At 46.2% G+C, this 15,318-nt stretch overlaps 1 protein-coding gene across 7 annotated transcripts in view; it reads right to left on the bottom strand.

Moving 5' to 3' along the window:
• Nucleotides 1-7,030: 7,030 nt before the first annotated feature.
• Nucleotides 7,031-15,318, bottom strand: part of NCOA6 (nuclear receptor coactivator 6) — a 44,276-nt gene continuing 35,988 nt past the window's right edge. For 3 of the 7 annotated variants that reach the window (XM_071455480.1, XM_071455483.1, XM_071455486.1), the window contains 4 exons: nucleotides 15,192-15,260; nucleotides 13,319-13,355; nucleotides 10,463-10,611; nucleotides 7,031-7,627 (listed from right to left, as the gene is read on the bottom strand). In XM_071455480.1, the coding sequence (XP_071311581.1) occupies nucleotides 7,581-7,627; nucleotides 10,463-10,611; nucleotides 13,319-13,355; nucleotides 15,192-15,260 (302 nt within the window). In that variant the 3' untranslated portion in view covers nucleotides 7,031-7,580. Of the gene's footprint in view, nucleotides 10,334-10,462; nucleotides 10,941-13,318; nucleotides 13,356-14,138; nucleotides 15,261-15,318 lie in introns of those variants that run through there. The other 4 variants (XM_071455481.1, XM_071455482.1, XM_071455484.1 and 1 more) reach the window with 4 other exon arrangements.

Here is a 15,318-nt window from a genome sequence, read left to right as displayed (position 1 = left end):
ACAGCATGGACTCAGGGACAAACCAATCTGCTGGGGTCTTTAAAAATGTCTTTTTCCCAGGCTTCTCTGTTAGAATGTGGGGTTTGGTTCTGGGGTGCTGCAGGGATGTGGCCTGTGGCAGCACGTGGTGGTGACAGGAGCTGCTCTGACACTCTTGTGTGAAAAAGAAATTGTGGCCATTCGTGGTGGGATCATTCCTGGGCTGCAGCTCCTCTTCATTTGCTTATGACCTGAAAATTCACCTTTACAGCCAAATGTGGCTGGTCCCTTTTTAACTGGCTTGTGACCAAGCAGGTACAGATTTTCAGCACTGAGCCTCCTGGGGTTTGGGAAGTGCAGCAGGACTGTGTGTTATGGCCTGGCCCACCACATCACTGGGATCAGGGGACAACCAGGATGGGGAAGCCATTGAAATCATCACCTGGGGACATGGTGATACAAGCAACTGAAAGAAATTTCTGTGTTTCTTGCAATGAAAGCATAAAAAAGGGAAGAATTCCCAGTGGAGAGGCCTGGGCAAATCCCTGTTCAGTAAATGCCAGCTTTGCTGGGCCGTGTGTCAGACACCTGAGCTGGCTCCAGCCCCAGCCCAGGGGGCAGCAGGGCACTGGGGCAGGCTGGGACAGTGCTCTCAGCAATGCTGGAGTTTGTGAGACCCCTTATGGAGGGAAGAATCTTCCCACCACTGAAGCCCCTGTGGTGCAGGGATGTTCTCCAAGTAAGATTTGCCTCTGCTTGCCTGGTTCTGCTCTGGCAGATGAGGAGGATGAACCCTCAGAGTGTGATGGGACAGGAGGGACAGCCCTGCTGGGGAAGTGCCTCCTCTTGGGCTGCACCAGTGCCCCCAGGCCCCCAAGGCTGTGCTTGCTGCACTGGCCAAGCTGTGGCCATGGCACACTCAGGGCCCCTCACCAGCAGCCACAACAAAGTTCTCACACCAAATTCTGGCTCTTGCTTGGCACCACAGGGCTGGAGGGATGCCAAGGGAGTGGGGGCAAAATCCTCCTCACCTGTTGCTCTGAAACTTGCACTCACAAATGCTCTTTCTAAGAAACTCTGCTGCAAAAGCCTGGTCTGGAAGGAAAACAATTCTTTCCATTGGAGTCCACATTTCCTTCTCATTATGCAGAACATCAGTGCATGGCTCATCCCAAAGATCACTGCTACGGGAATCTTCTCTCTTTAGGCTTGTTTCTAATCAATAATTTTACATTTACATCATACTAGTACTTTTTCCTCTTCTATTCAGCCCTAATGGGGAGCCAAATACCCACTTAGATGTCTTACCACACCATAAAGGAAAAAAAAAGATAAAAAAAATACTCCAGTAAGGTTCTAGGCTTGAGTCCCACAGCTTTGCAGTTGTGGATCAGTATCAATTCCATTGCCCTGCATAAAGTGGAAATTAAACTTCATGTGAATTTATTGAAAAACAAGTGAGTCCCCAAAGATCAAACATCTAATAATTAGGAAACAGTAAGAAGACATAAGTCACCTCAAGTCAAGAGAAATGGTTCTCAGAAGGCAGCACTGGACCCCACTGCCCTGGGAATGGCTGCTGGCAGTCCTTGAGTCTTCCCTGACTCTCTGGGTTAGAACAGGAGGCCATCCATGTCCAGCTGGTGCCACAGGGACCCTCGAGCCACCAGGGATTGTCAGCTGCCACCACTCCCAGCCTCCAGTTTGCTGCTCCTCCTTTGCTGCGTGCACTCAGCAATAGCTGCTGGTGGCAGGAGGGGAGCATCAGCAGCCCAGTGACCCCCCAGCTTCTCAGAGCTTCCCCCCAAGCCCTTCTCCACCATGGACTGTGGTGGCCTCCTCAGCACAGCTGATGGCAGGGACCAGATCCTGAGGAGGGACATCCATGCCACTGGCAGCAGCCCCCTCCCAGGGACTGCCACAGGGACCTACCAGGGACAGGAATGGGCCTTAAAAGGGGCTGATCCCCTCAGGCCTTGTCTTCTTCAAGGTGGAGCTTCCCACCTCTCAGATCTGCTCCACACAAAGTCAGGAACCTCCTCTTGTCCTCATGGGCTCCATCCCCTTCCAATTCCCATCACTGGAATGGCTGCCACAAGTTGCCTGAACGTGGCTGTAGGAGCTGGATGCAGCAGTGGGAAGTGCTCTGCCTGCCTGAAGAGTCCCTTCTTTGCTGAGAGGTGTCCTCAGCCCCACTGGAGATGTCACCTTCTCCTTGCTCATCTCCAGGATCCCAGAGCCCTCCCAGCCCTGGGCTCTGGGCAGCTGCACACGCTTGGCCAGGAGGTCTCCCTGGTTCATCTGCCTTCCTTTGTGCTTCTTGAAAACCTTTGTCATAAACCCACCTCCCTCTCCTTAGAGGAATGAGGATGACGAGGGTGAGCACCTCCATTCAATAGCAAAGGTGGCTTTTATATGTGATCATTTGTTCAGTTCTGTGCAGAGTGGTGACACCCAGGTGTGTCCCCTGTCCCTCATTCTGAGCTGACACCTCCCGGGCTGGCTGCTTTTCCAACCCCATATTTTGTACAGGGATGCTGCCCCATGCTCCAGAGCACAAAAAGAGCTGCAAAGCTTTGACTTGGTTGCAGCTAAACCTGAAAATCCTTCTGCCTTCCACTCTGACCCTATTTCATTGCATGGCGGGTGGGAAGATTTTATTCTCTGCAAATGAAGGGGAAAACAGCGCAGTAAATTCTAAGTGTAGCTTAAAAATAGGTTGCACAGGGGAGCCCAAAGCTCCTCTGCTCTTTCACATTCACCTCATGTACCCTTGCTGGGGAGGTGTGAGCAGCTGTGCCCAAGTCTCCCTGAATTCCTATCCTCAGCTTTGTGCTTTGGGAAGTTTGGGGATGAGGGAGCAGCACAAGGTGTAGCAGTGACATTTCCTCTTGTGTCAGAACTGTCCTTGCACAGAGCACTGCAATATTCTACCTGTGTCTATCCACCCCTGGTACCTGCTTGTGAAACTCTTGCCCACACATTGCCCTCCCCCATGTGGGGCTGACTGACTGTACATGTGCCTTCACCCTTTTTCATGGTTTGGCATCTTTTTTTAACACAATTACAGAACTTGAAAAAATCACTGAACTGCAGTTACAAGTCCTATGCAAGAGGTGACCAGGGAGTCAGTTTTTGGTATTTCTGTGTTTCTATGTTGTTTTCAAAGTCTCTGTGGGGTTTTTCAGAGAACCCCAATAGAATGAATGCCCCAAAAAGGTGTTTTTTTTGTTTGTTTGTTTGTTTGTTTGTTTTTGGTTGGGTTTTTTTGGTTTTGTTTTGTTTGGTTTTTTTGGTTTTTTTGGGATTTTTTAGTTTTTTTGTTTGTTTTGTTTTTGTTTGGGTTTTTTTTGTTTGTTTGGGTTTTTTTTTTTTGTTTTTTTTTTTTTTTTTTTGCTAAAAAGCATTTAGCATTTTGGATATACTAAATCTCTTAGGCAGCTTTGTAAAGCTCTAAACCCCAGTTGCCCCCGGGGCCGTGTTTGGAGAGCGAGCAGGAGCAGGAGCAGGAGCAGGAGCAGCAGGACGGATGCCGGAGCGCCAGGACAGACGGACAGATGGCTGTTCCGTGGCTGGACAAGGTTGCCTTAAGCCTTCCCTGCAATGCCCCGGAGAGTGTTCGGTGCCCTCCCGCCTGTGCCCGGGGCAGCCCGGGCAGAGCAGCTCCGCCCCGGGCTCTGCCTTAGGCTGGCACAGCCCCACGGGGGTCTGGGAGAAGAGGCAGAAACCCCCCACGTTTTCTACATCACCTGTGCTGTAGGACTGAGACCTCGTCTGGAACTCGAAGCTAACGAAATCCGTCCTTCTCGTGTGTTACGTGTTCAGTTGGTGTAAGCAGGGTTCGTAGGAAGGGATGTCTCCTCCTCGTAGGACATTGTGTAAACATTTGCTGTGTGTCGACTGCCTGGGACACATTGTGTAGTGTGCCTGTGTGCGTGTAACCTGGTTTTGGTTGTTAGGTTATAATGCTGTCTCTTGACTGAAAAAAAAAATCTAATATAAAGAAAAATCACAAGAAATAAAAAAAATATATTTAAAATCTATTTTATGTGTATTTCTCTAAAGCCTGCAAGTAAATCTGTCTGCAAAATTCTTTGGTTTTTTTAAAAATGTTTTTAAAAGAAAAACATCCCCTTTGAAGACAAGGACACACAGGACAGAGGATGGCACAGGCTGAGGGGTTGGAGGGGATTTTCCCCCTCCCCATTACCAAACCTTACAACTCAGCAGATAATGACAGAGCTAAAGCAGATGTCGATTGCCTTGAGAAAATCCCAGATCAGCCAATCTCTGCAGCATCAGCTGTTTCTCCAAGCACAGTGTGAGACCTTCTCAGCACCCAGGAGAGGCAGAGATGCCTCCAAGGTGATTAAGGACTTGGAGATGAGGAGAAGCTGAGAGGTGGGACTGCCCAGCCTGGAGGAGGTTCAGGAGGATCCCGCCCTGTGTGCAGATTACTGATGGGGGAAGTGCAGAAAACAGCACTGGAACATTCTCATTACAGGGACAGGGTGAGAGGCACAAATTGAAGTAAAAAGAAATTTCACTTAAAGATAGGAAAATGCTTTTTCACTGCAAGGGTGGTTGGCCACAGGAGGCAGGTTGAGAGGTTGAGGAGTCTTCATCCTTGGAGATACTCAAGATGAGAGGAGACATGGCCCTGAGCAGCTTTGGGCAGGGGTGGGATGGGGCTTGCGCAGCCCAGAGGCTGTGCCAGCTCCTCCAGCAGAGCCAAGCCGAGGAGAAACCCGTGACCCCCCAGCTGCTGGGAAAAGCACTTCAGAGAAATGTTAGATTAGAAAGTGGGAATGAAAAAAATAGCTGGGAGTGAGCTTTCATGGCTTTGATAAACCTCCTTATGGGAAAACCAGATTTGACAGCCACAGACAAAGCCTAGGATTATTGGGATGGATGGAGCTCAGGAGATCCAGTCCAACATCCTGCTCACAGCAGGGTAAATACTGAATTCACACCACAGGGCTTTGTTCAGCCAATGCTTGAAACTCTCCAGAGAGAGAGATCCTGCCACTGCATCCCAGGGGGAATAGCTCCTGCTGCTCAGTCAGGAGCTCCTCTCTTTCCATTTGTCCTGGTGGTGTCCATCCCTGTCTCCCAGCCCACATCTCTGTAAATTCCTGGCTCCATCTTCTGCAGAGCACAAAAGGGCAATGGAGCCCATCCCCTGCAATGTCTCCTTTTGGTCAGGTGTTCCAACCCAGGCCATCCTGGTGGCCCTGTCTTGTGTCTCCTCTACATTATCAACACCTTGTGGTTGGGTGGGAGGTGGAAACCAGGTGATATCATTCCAGATCCCCAAATGCCAAGGGATCACTTCCCTGCCCCACAGGCTGCCCTCCCTGCCCACAGCCTGGCTCAGCTCTCCTCCAGGACTGTGAGCTGCTCCCAAGTCCAGCACTGCTCAGAGGATCAGTACAGGGGCCCTTTGCTCTTTCCAAGGCTCCTTCCCAGTGGTTGGATCTTGCAGTTCTTCTTTCCCGAGGTCCATGTCCCTGTAAATGATGACCCTGACCTCAAGCCTGTCTGCTCCCCACAGGGTGGTATTTCCCACAAACTGAAGCACATCCCCTCTCTTCCCCTGCTTTATTGGGATAGGGACCTTTTCTGTGAAGGCTTTCCAGTTTTGTGGACTTTGTCCTCATTTTCCAAAGCTTCCCACCCAACCTGAGCAGCAACAGGAGCAGCGAGGCCAAGCACGGAGCAAGGTGAGCCCCAAGAGAGAGTGGGGGCCCAGCAGAGATAGGGGGGGTCCTGTACCCCCATCAGCTGTGCCTGTGCAGGGACAGGAGCAGCCACACCCTGGCAGGGAGAATGGAGACACTTCAGAGTGCCTGGAGGCTGCCTGGTGGGAAAGGCCTTGGGAGCGTTGGTGACAGCAGCTGAGCAAGAGCCTGGTGTGCCCAGGTGGGCAAGGGGCCAATGACACCCGGCCTGTACCAGCCATGGGGTGGCAGCAGGACCAGGGCAGTGACTGTCAACTGTGCTGGGCACCGGTGGGGCACCTCCAATCCTGGGGACAGTTTTGGGCCCCTCATGGCAAGAAAGGCATTGAGGGACTGGAGCATATCTGGAGAAGGGAACAGGGCTGGGGAAGGGGCTGGAGCACCAGGAGCAGCTGAGAGAGCTGGGAGGGCTCAGCCTGGAGAAAAGGAGACTGGGGGGAAACATTCACTCTCCACAACTCCCTGACAGGAGGGTGGAGCTGGATGGGGTTGGGCTGTGCTCCCAGGGGACAAGGATGACTGGAAATGGCCTCAAGTTGCACCAGGGGAGGTTCAGGTTGGATATTGGGGAAAATTTCTTTGTGGAAGAGCGCTGTCAAGTCCTGGCACAGCTGCCCAGGACAATGGTGGAGTCCCCATCCCTGGAGGGATTTTAAAAATGTGTGGATGCTGCACTGGGGGACATGGGTTAGTGGCCTTGGCTGTGCTAGGGGAACAGATGGACTTGATGGTTTTAAAGGACTTTTCCAACCCCAATGATCCTGTGACATTGGCTTCACTCAGTGCCTGCTACCTTGTGCACAAATAGCTAATTTCTGTGATTATAAAAGCTGACAACTTCTATTTAATAACAATTTCTATTTAATCAGCATTTTCAAATACATATTTTTAAAATTCAGCAAGAAAGAGGTGGCAGTGTGTGCGCACAGAGCTCGGGCTCTGGGCTCTCCCCAGCAGCTCCCAGGAAGGAGCCTGACCCACTTTCCATGGCAGCACCTCCCAGGGCCGATGGCAGCAGAGCTCCAGACCGAGGGATGGAGCTGCTGCTGTGTCCTGTGGAACTGCTGAGCTTCTCCCTGCCTGGCCCTGCTCAGCTGCTGGGGCTCCTCTGCTGCCCAGGCAGCCCTGGTGCCCTCCCCGTGCTCCCTCGCTCTGCAGGAGCAGCTGCATCACTTAATTTGTTTGTGGTTAAACAAATTCCTTGCTGAAGCTGCATATAAGGAGCTTGCAAGCCTGGAGCTCTAAATAATCTCTCCAATCCTCCTGTTTGGAATGATGCTGCTGTTGTTGCTAATAATAATTCAACCCAATTTATAGGACAATAACATTTATTTAGAGCATGAGGGATTCCACATTATACAAACCCTTAAATTTTTTTTTTGTTTCACTGGTCCATTTCTACAACAAATACATCAGATCTACTATATAATAAAATTATTTACATTTCCAAACAACATGGGGTTTGTTTATAAACCCTCTGACTGCTATTCACATACAGTACTTAAACAACAGCACATTACATTATTTTAATACCTAAAAATGACAACCCTGTATTCTAAATTGTTTATGAAAAGTGGAAACAAATAAATTTACAATTGTCTTCCCCTCCCCTTCCATTCATACAAACACATTACCCTAATGTGCTAACCCTGACTTCACTTTGCAAATCCAGGGGTTTTAGAAGAACCCAGTTTTTATATCTATTTATCTGTTTTTTAGAAAAAAATCATTTATTGGGAACAGTATAATATTAAAATTACTTACTGTACAGAATTTTATTTAAAAAAGAAAAATCACAGCTCAAAATTGCTATTGGTAAATTCACACTCATTTACAAGTCTCATGTTTCCATGCAGTAATTTACTTGGATTTTCTTCTTTTTGACTGCATTGCACTGGCACTCGTTTCTGAAATCAAGAGAAGAAAAGAAGCATGGATACGCAGTCCATAAGCCATTCCCCAGAGGGGCACAGATTGCCCTGCCATTGTTCCACACTCACACCAGAGGCTGTGCTCTGGTGGATTTCCCCACACCAGGACAGACTCCTGAGCAGCTGGGGCACCCCTGGGCCCCGAGCTGGGCCCTCCTGCAAACCTCACAGGACAGCCTGGAAAGAAGAGCCAAGTGTTTGAAACTGTCCCCACGCGCTGTCCCCCAGTGCCACAGGAGCAGATGGTGCTCACAACCACTCTGCCATCCAGTCAGCACCCCAGCTGCCTGAGCTCCTAGAAGGTCATTAGAAAATGAGTCTCTGCAGGGTACACTGAGTCACAGGAACACAGCTGATGCAGAAAGACACAAATGTTAACACCTGCAGGGCCACGGCGACAGCAGATGACATGTACAGTGCACTTACCAAGGCACTAAGTTTCCATTTCAAAACAAAAAAGGAGTAAGGACCAAAGGCATTTGCATCTTTAGATCATTTTAAAAATGTGATTTTAAATGTTGGCAATGTCTCTTTGGCTCTTCATAGTGTTTTCCAAAAACTATTGCAGCTGTGTGTATTTTAAGAGTCAAAAGGGAAAAAAATTTCCAAGCCCATCTAAAATTAGAATAGCAGCAGTACAACTCCACAGCTGTTACATGTGGAATTAGAAAAAACAATCAACATTTCAAAATTTAACAAACTCAAAGGTACAGTAAATGCTAAAAGCAGCCCTTGCTGGAAAAGTACTCCAAAAAGGGAAAACTCCAGTACAGTACCAATTTTCAGAAGTGAAACATCTCAGCAGGCTGGACTCCAGCCTGGAGCCCTCCAAGCAGCAGGGCTGACTTTGAAGTAGCTTCAGCAGCAGTTGTTGCCACCCTTGTTGCTGCTCAGGGCTCTGTGTTTGGGAGGAGGAGTGGGCCAGCAGCACTCAGCCCCTGTCTCAGCCCCTTGGGAGCATCACCAGCAGCTCCCAGACCCTGCACCCCGGAGTGTGCTGGACACAGGGGGCAGGGCTGACCCTCCCTGGGTGTCTTCTCCTCTCACAGTGACCCTTGTGCCTCCTCCTTCCCAAGGCTGAGCAACTAAGTTCCTACTCCAGCTGGTCAAACTCTGCTTCTCTCTCCCTGCTGATTTCTTTTTCCTAATGATGACTTTAAACAGCCTCTATCTCGAGAGATAACTCCTCCCAGCCCCACAATCCTTTTACCATGGATTCGGGGATTTCTTAGGACACAGATAACATAATGAGGACAGGAGCAACCAAACCAGAATAATTAAGCTCTGATTCACTAACAAAAATGTACAACAGAGCAGGCACAGGTGACAAACCAGGTGACACTCTTGCAGCCACCTCACTAATGTGCAGCTTGTCCAGAGCACCTGGTTTGGCTCATTCTCCACAGCTCAGGAGCAGCTGTGTGCTCACAGGTAAGGCAGCACAGCCAGGTGTCCCCTGCAGACTGCACCCAAGTGTCCAGCAAAGCCCTTGGACACTGTGGCAGCTTCAGATGCACGACTTAAAAACAAAGGTTTTATTTACAGAGGTAAATGAATTACACAGTCAGCACAAACCCCTGTGAGAGTTTTGGTATTATTTGAATTTGATGTACTTTCCCGTTCCCACATTTTCAGAATTTGAAGTGTCACTGGTTGTCATCTTTAGGTTTACCCAGTTCAGCGTGTGGGGCAGGTCACACGCTCCACATCCCCTCAAACGCAGGCAGGGATTTTACACTGGCTTCACATTTTTCAAACTTTTTTTCACAATCATGAAAGATAATTTATTTTTACAATACAGACTCAGATTCTTCTGCACAGTCCTGCCACAAGAAGTAAATATAATTAAATTCAGCAGTCACAAAAGTGCAGAACATATAGGTCCCCTGTGTAATCTTTGGGAGTCATTGCACAATGACGTAAAGCTGGAATGCTTCTCTGAAACTCTGACAACACAATATTCTTAGCATCACACTTCAGTACCTCCAGTATGGAAATGGTGGCTGAATTCAACTTGACTTCCTTTTATAATCATTTTATATCAGTACCTCTTTGTTCTGTATATTATCTTTAAAATAGTGGTCGAATGTTGCCTCTTGACGGTCTCTCTCTACTCTCTTGTATTACTTTGGTCCATCAGCATTTTTCTGACCCTTAAACACAAGAAGCTGACAGAATTAGCTTCAGCCTGGCACTGGGCCATGCATATCACACAAATGCTGTATCATTGTTAAAGACTGTAACCTGGGTAGGAGTAAGGTATGTCAGCACCTGCTAATGCCATGGGTTAATAACTTCAGGAGTTCAGATGTTGTTGTGAAGCAGAGCTGAGGCTCTGTGCTAGCACACAGCACTCCCTGATGCTCCTGGCTGCCACCTCAGCAGCCTCTGGAGCGTGCCTGAACCATGGCATTTGACTTGGCAAGAACTGACCGTGCACTTGGGAAGACTTTCAGGCTTCAGGAAAAGGAAAATGTCACTTTTTGATCTCAGTACAGTCCTTCCAACAGCAACACATTTCTGCAAAGAGAATTCAACTAGGCAAGGTGCTGAACACTACGGTGCTGAGTGCTGCAGAAAACAAGTTCCACAGATGTACCAAAGAGGAATTCATACAGCATTTACTGCCAGTGCAGACGTCGGGAAACGCTTCAACACCAACCTGCGGCTAAATCCTTGAAACTAGAGATAAAGCACCCAAGGTGTACGAGCTGCAAACCAGCGTTACGAGGCAGCTACTGCCAGGGCAAAGGCCTGGGGAAGCAGGTTAGGAGCTGCCCTCTCCCCAGGAAGGGGGGCTGTGCATGTTACCTTTAGCTGTGCCGGACGCTGACGCGGGTCGCGAGGATCGCTTGCGCTGCCCGTTCTCTACAGATTCCTGGGAAGCGGCAGAATCCTCTGTTCTTGAATTTCTTCTACTTGGAGTTTTAGACTTTTCACAATTCTCTTTTGTCTCATTACTAATAAAGTGGGACAAAATATTTCTGATGAAGTGTGAGAAGAATTATGTTTTTCTATGCAAGTCAGACAAGCTGGAGGATGGCCCGACACAGGTGCCAGTTCCGGACTATTAGCACTGAAGACATGAAACGCTAGAGATACCAGAAGTTCTATCAGATGAAGAATGACCTGAGTAAGCCAGAGTATAGTCCATTTCTATCAAACATTATCAGAGGATACAGAATTGAGAAGTCCTCAAAGAGAATATTTTCAACATAAGAAGACCAAGAAATTAGATGCATTATAAATTGTCTGCTCTGTTTTCCACAGGTGTCACGATTACTGATGTCTAGGAAAAGCAAACAGGTTACATTAGAGACTGCTGCAGTATGGGGGTGCAGAGTTGAAATTGCAGATGAACATCAGGAGGAATTAAGAACTCTCCAGGGAGTATGCCAACTTTTGGGTTTGCTAAAAAGACTTACTCCATTGATCCAAGTGATTTCTTCACATATTAAAAAAAGGTTTTTTAAAACTTTCTTTAGGTTTTAAAGCTTGAAGTCAAAATCCATTGTTTTGTTGTTTTTTTTTTTTTTTGGTAACAAAAAGCTTTTTTGCTATAAAATAATAATTTTAGGTACTGTGGAAATCTGTTTCTTACTAATGAGACAACAAAGGGAGTGCTACGTTTTGTAATTAAATTCTTCTTTTATTTTCTCTCTCTTAGCCCTGTAAACTCATACTGAGTTTTGGGTTTTTTCTTCTTAATGTGTTCTTGCCAGACAATTTCTGGTGACTAAGCAGTTTCAGAAGTTTAGTTTAAACTTCTCTTGTGTGAATTCAAAGGTAAGTAATTAACTAAATAAATTATTCTGCTGATAATGGAAAAGCAGAAAGCTCATTTCAGGCCCTTTGGGTGACAACTTGCAGGATTTCAGGAAATGCCTGAATCAGAGACTGAAGACACAGCACAGGGTGACCTGTGTGTGACAGAGGTCACTGCAATGTCACCCTTCAGACAAGTTATGCTTTGAGGGGAAGGACTAAAAACAAACTTTAGGGTTAAGTAACAGAAATCTGAAATAGAACAGTTTCTCAATGGAAGGAGAGACAAACACACTCAAGGAAAAGACACACAGCAGAGGAGACTACAGATTGTAGATTATCTCAGATACAAAATACTGAAATCTATTTCCCTAAAATGGAGTATAATGGGCCATCTACAAAGTGGATCACCCAAACAAGTGGGTGCTTCCAGAGAGAAGCAAACAGGCATCAGCACCCAAAGTTCAGTTAGTACAGGTAATTTTTAGATTCTAGTAACTAAATCCAGAGCTGGGATTGTCTCATAGGAACCAGCACATCACTTCCCTCCTTTTACAGGAGGAAATCAAATTACTCCAAGTGAAAATATTTCTAGTGGTTTATGGGTTGCAAGGTTCCCCTAAGGTTTTAAAGGTTTTTAATGGCTTTAAATGAGAATAGGTTTAGATTAGCTATTAGGGAGAAATTGGCACAGGTTGCCCAGAGAAGCTTTTTCCATCCCTGAATGTGTCCAAGGCCAGACTGGACTGGGCTTGGAGCAACCTGGGATACTGGAAGATGATCCAGCCCATGGCATGAAGGTAAGTTTTATGGTCCCTTGCCACCCAAACCATCTGTGATTCTCTCAAGGGTTGTCCTGTATGGTTCAACATACCCAAAGCTGTCCACTGTACCAGCCATCACCAGACCCAGTTTGCCCACAAACTTTCCTTCTTTTCTAGTCTTGCTCAGAAAAGCATCAATCAGGAAAACCCTGAAAATGCCCTTGTGGAAATGTGATGTGCTGGGTGTCACATAGGGACACTTCATTTGGAGAATCTGCTCAGCTGCCAATGTCCCACCTTCAGCTTTTCAGAACAATTCTACCCTGAAGAAAACTCACTGTGAAATTTCAGCTTGTCTTTGAAAGATGCCAGTCCAAATGAAGATAAATAGGGTTAAATATTCCATTCAGAGCCATTCCTGATCTGAGGAAATGTCCTGCATTTCCTCCCTTACAAAGGAAGGCACTGCCCCATCTCCTGAGGAACCCCACAAGGGGCTGCCCCTCTTGGCCCAGCCTAGGGGGTCACTCCACCCATGAGGGCAGTGTCCAAAACCTGGCCAGCTGTGCCAGCACCATCAGCCAAAAACATCCCCAGGGGCTCTCACTGCCACCTGAGTGAGAGCCTGGGGTGTTTAGAATCTTCCAAGTAGGTCTTGGAAACTGTATTTTTTTCTGACAGAACACAACCATTTGAAATATCTTTTAATTACCAAATGTCTTAACCAGGACAACCTGAAGTTTCTACCTGACTTTCTTATCAAGTTTTGGCAGTGTTAACAAGCAAATAGAGGAAAACTGTTGAAAACAATCCTCAAGGTAGAAGAACAAACTTTTGAAAGACTTCCTTTCAGAAAACAAAAATTGACATGACAGCTAAGCTGCACATGAAACATCCAGGCCTGAAAGGATGAGAGGAAACACTGCCCAAAGCACAGACTAAGAAAAAGGTTACCTTACATTCATTGCATTTCAGCAATGGTTTGGAATATTTAACTGGCCTGATTTCTCAGCAGGAAAGAAAGGATATGGCCAAGAAAATGAAAAGTAGTAGCAGAGGTTGAGCAATTAAGCAAAGAGAAAGGGACTTCCTCCCACGAAAGCTATATCTACTCTGAATCTACAAACTATCTCCTTACCTTTGACCAGCAACTACTGCAGCATTTGTCTCAAGTTCTACAAAAGAAAAAGATAATTTTAAAGTCTGCTGTAGAGGTACATACCTGCTGACAAGGCATGACTAGCTCATATTTTTCTATCACATATTAGATCTCAAGGATAAGCTTCTCTCAAAGCAAAGCAAGCTAAAATACCACATTGGCCAAGTGCTTGGTCTGATTACAGCCTTCAGGACACTGCAGTCAGCTAAGACAGGGGAAAATTGAAGCCCTGCAGAAGAAAATTGTAGAGAAACTCCCTGGCTACACTCTTCTCCCTTCTTAAACTTCCATTTTAGACAGTTTATTTCTACTAAACCTTCTAGGTTTTATTTATTTTTTTAAAGTACCCTTAAAATACCCATCTGGCTCTATTGTGCATGTAAAAATTTGACTTAACCAAACTGCCTCTCACAGCAAGTTCTTCTAATGACAAATTTCTGAAGCCCAATTGCACTTGCACAGAGTTGGAAAATATCTCAGTGGAGATGATGCAAAGAGAAGTCTGACCTGTCTTTTCTCTCTCTCTCTCTCAGTGATTTTGTACATACAGGTCAGGTTTCCTTTGGAGTCTTCACCTCAGTAAACAGCTGTCCTTTTCAGCACATAAAATGTCAAGTCTTTTTACTGTCTGTCTTTTAATTCTCTCCATATCCATGGTATCCTTTGTTGAGAGGGAAGACCTGTACCTAAACACAGGCTCTCTCATGAGGAACTGCCAGAGATTGAGGGATTAACATTGCAATGTCATGGATGAGCCCCCTGTGCTTTGTCTCACTGCCCAGCTCAATTTGACAGCAATTTAGCCCCCAGTTTGCAAGATTGTGCACAATGAATAGAGGCATTAAAAAAGTAAGAGAATGGGCAATGTCTGTCCTCCTAGGATGAATTTGCAGTGTTGGAACATCAGCCTCTTCAGTGTAAAGGGATACAGCACTGTCTGAGAAAAACAGACATCCTGGGGACTAAGGAAGAAGAGACTGAGCAATGAAAGGAGTGACCTTTCTTCTCACCCAAAATTTAAACTGGGAGATAATCCAATAGCAAAAAATGGATAGCATCAGTGCTTTCCCCAGCAGGAACCCCCAGTACAGTCACAGCAGCACAGGGCAATGAGTCAGGTGTGGAAAAACAAGGATGTATGACCACCTTTGTCTTAGTGGAAATTCAAAGAAAACCATTTTGTACCATTTTTACTTCCTGAAAACCCTATTTCCAATCAGACTAGAGCTGGAAAATAGATGGAGAGTGGCACTTCCCATAAGTAAGCCCACATCTATCTGTTTTCCCTGCTCAGCTTTTTTTAAAACTTTACTTTTTTAAAACACCCCAGAACTGACAGTGAAACACCATGATAATAAATGGGAACACCATAAAGTCATCTGCCAGGGCTCCAACCTGAAACACTGCTGGGAGGGCATTAAGAGTTGAACACCAAAAAAAAAAGGATTACCACTCTAAAACACAATCTCAGCACAGCATGAACATATTTCTGTATTCAGAAGGATACAATGAAAGAAAGACCTTTCTTATTAGCTCAGCATAGAACTTCCATGTATGTACTCTTACAAATCCAGTCCCTCCAATTTAACACTAAATATCTAAAACCTTTCTTGGGGATTTTTTCATATTTTACTTGACCCCATCCTGAATCTCCCACAAGGCTTTGGAGACTTCCAAAGCACAATGTAACAAGCAAAGTAAAACAATACCAAAAGCACAAATAATAATAAAAAACCCTCCCTAACCCCCAAAATACCCGGTGTGTTAGTGACCACTGAATATGTATTCAAACAAATACATTTTCATAAAGGATTTAGTTCACCTCATTCTGCTTTTCCAAAGGAAGATTTACCTGTTCTTTGAACAGTACTTTCTGCTGTTGCAACTGAACTTTTTTTCTGTGTTAAATGTTGAGAGGATGCTAGAATAAAAGTGGAAGGAAAAAACATTATTGTCAAAGGGAGTAAAGGAGTTCCTAT

Source organism: Agelaius tricolor, unplaced genomic scaffold (genome assembly GCF_023055355.1).
Source record: "Agelaius tricolor isolate 1412-34295 unplaced genomic scaffold, bAgeTri1.0.p SCAF_49, whole genome shotgun sequence".
NCBI lineage: Eukaryota > Metazoa > Chordata > Aves > Passeriformes > Icteridae > Agelaius > Agelaius tricolor.
This window is presented reverse-complemented; position numbering and strand designations above follow the sequence as displayed.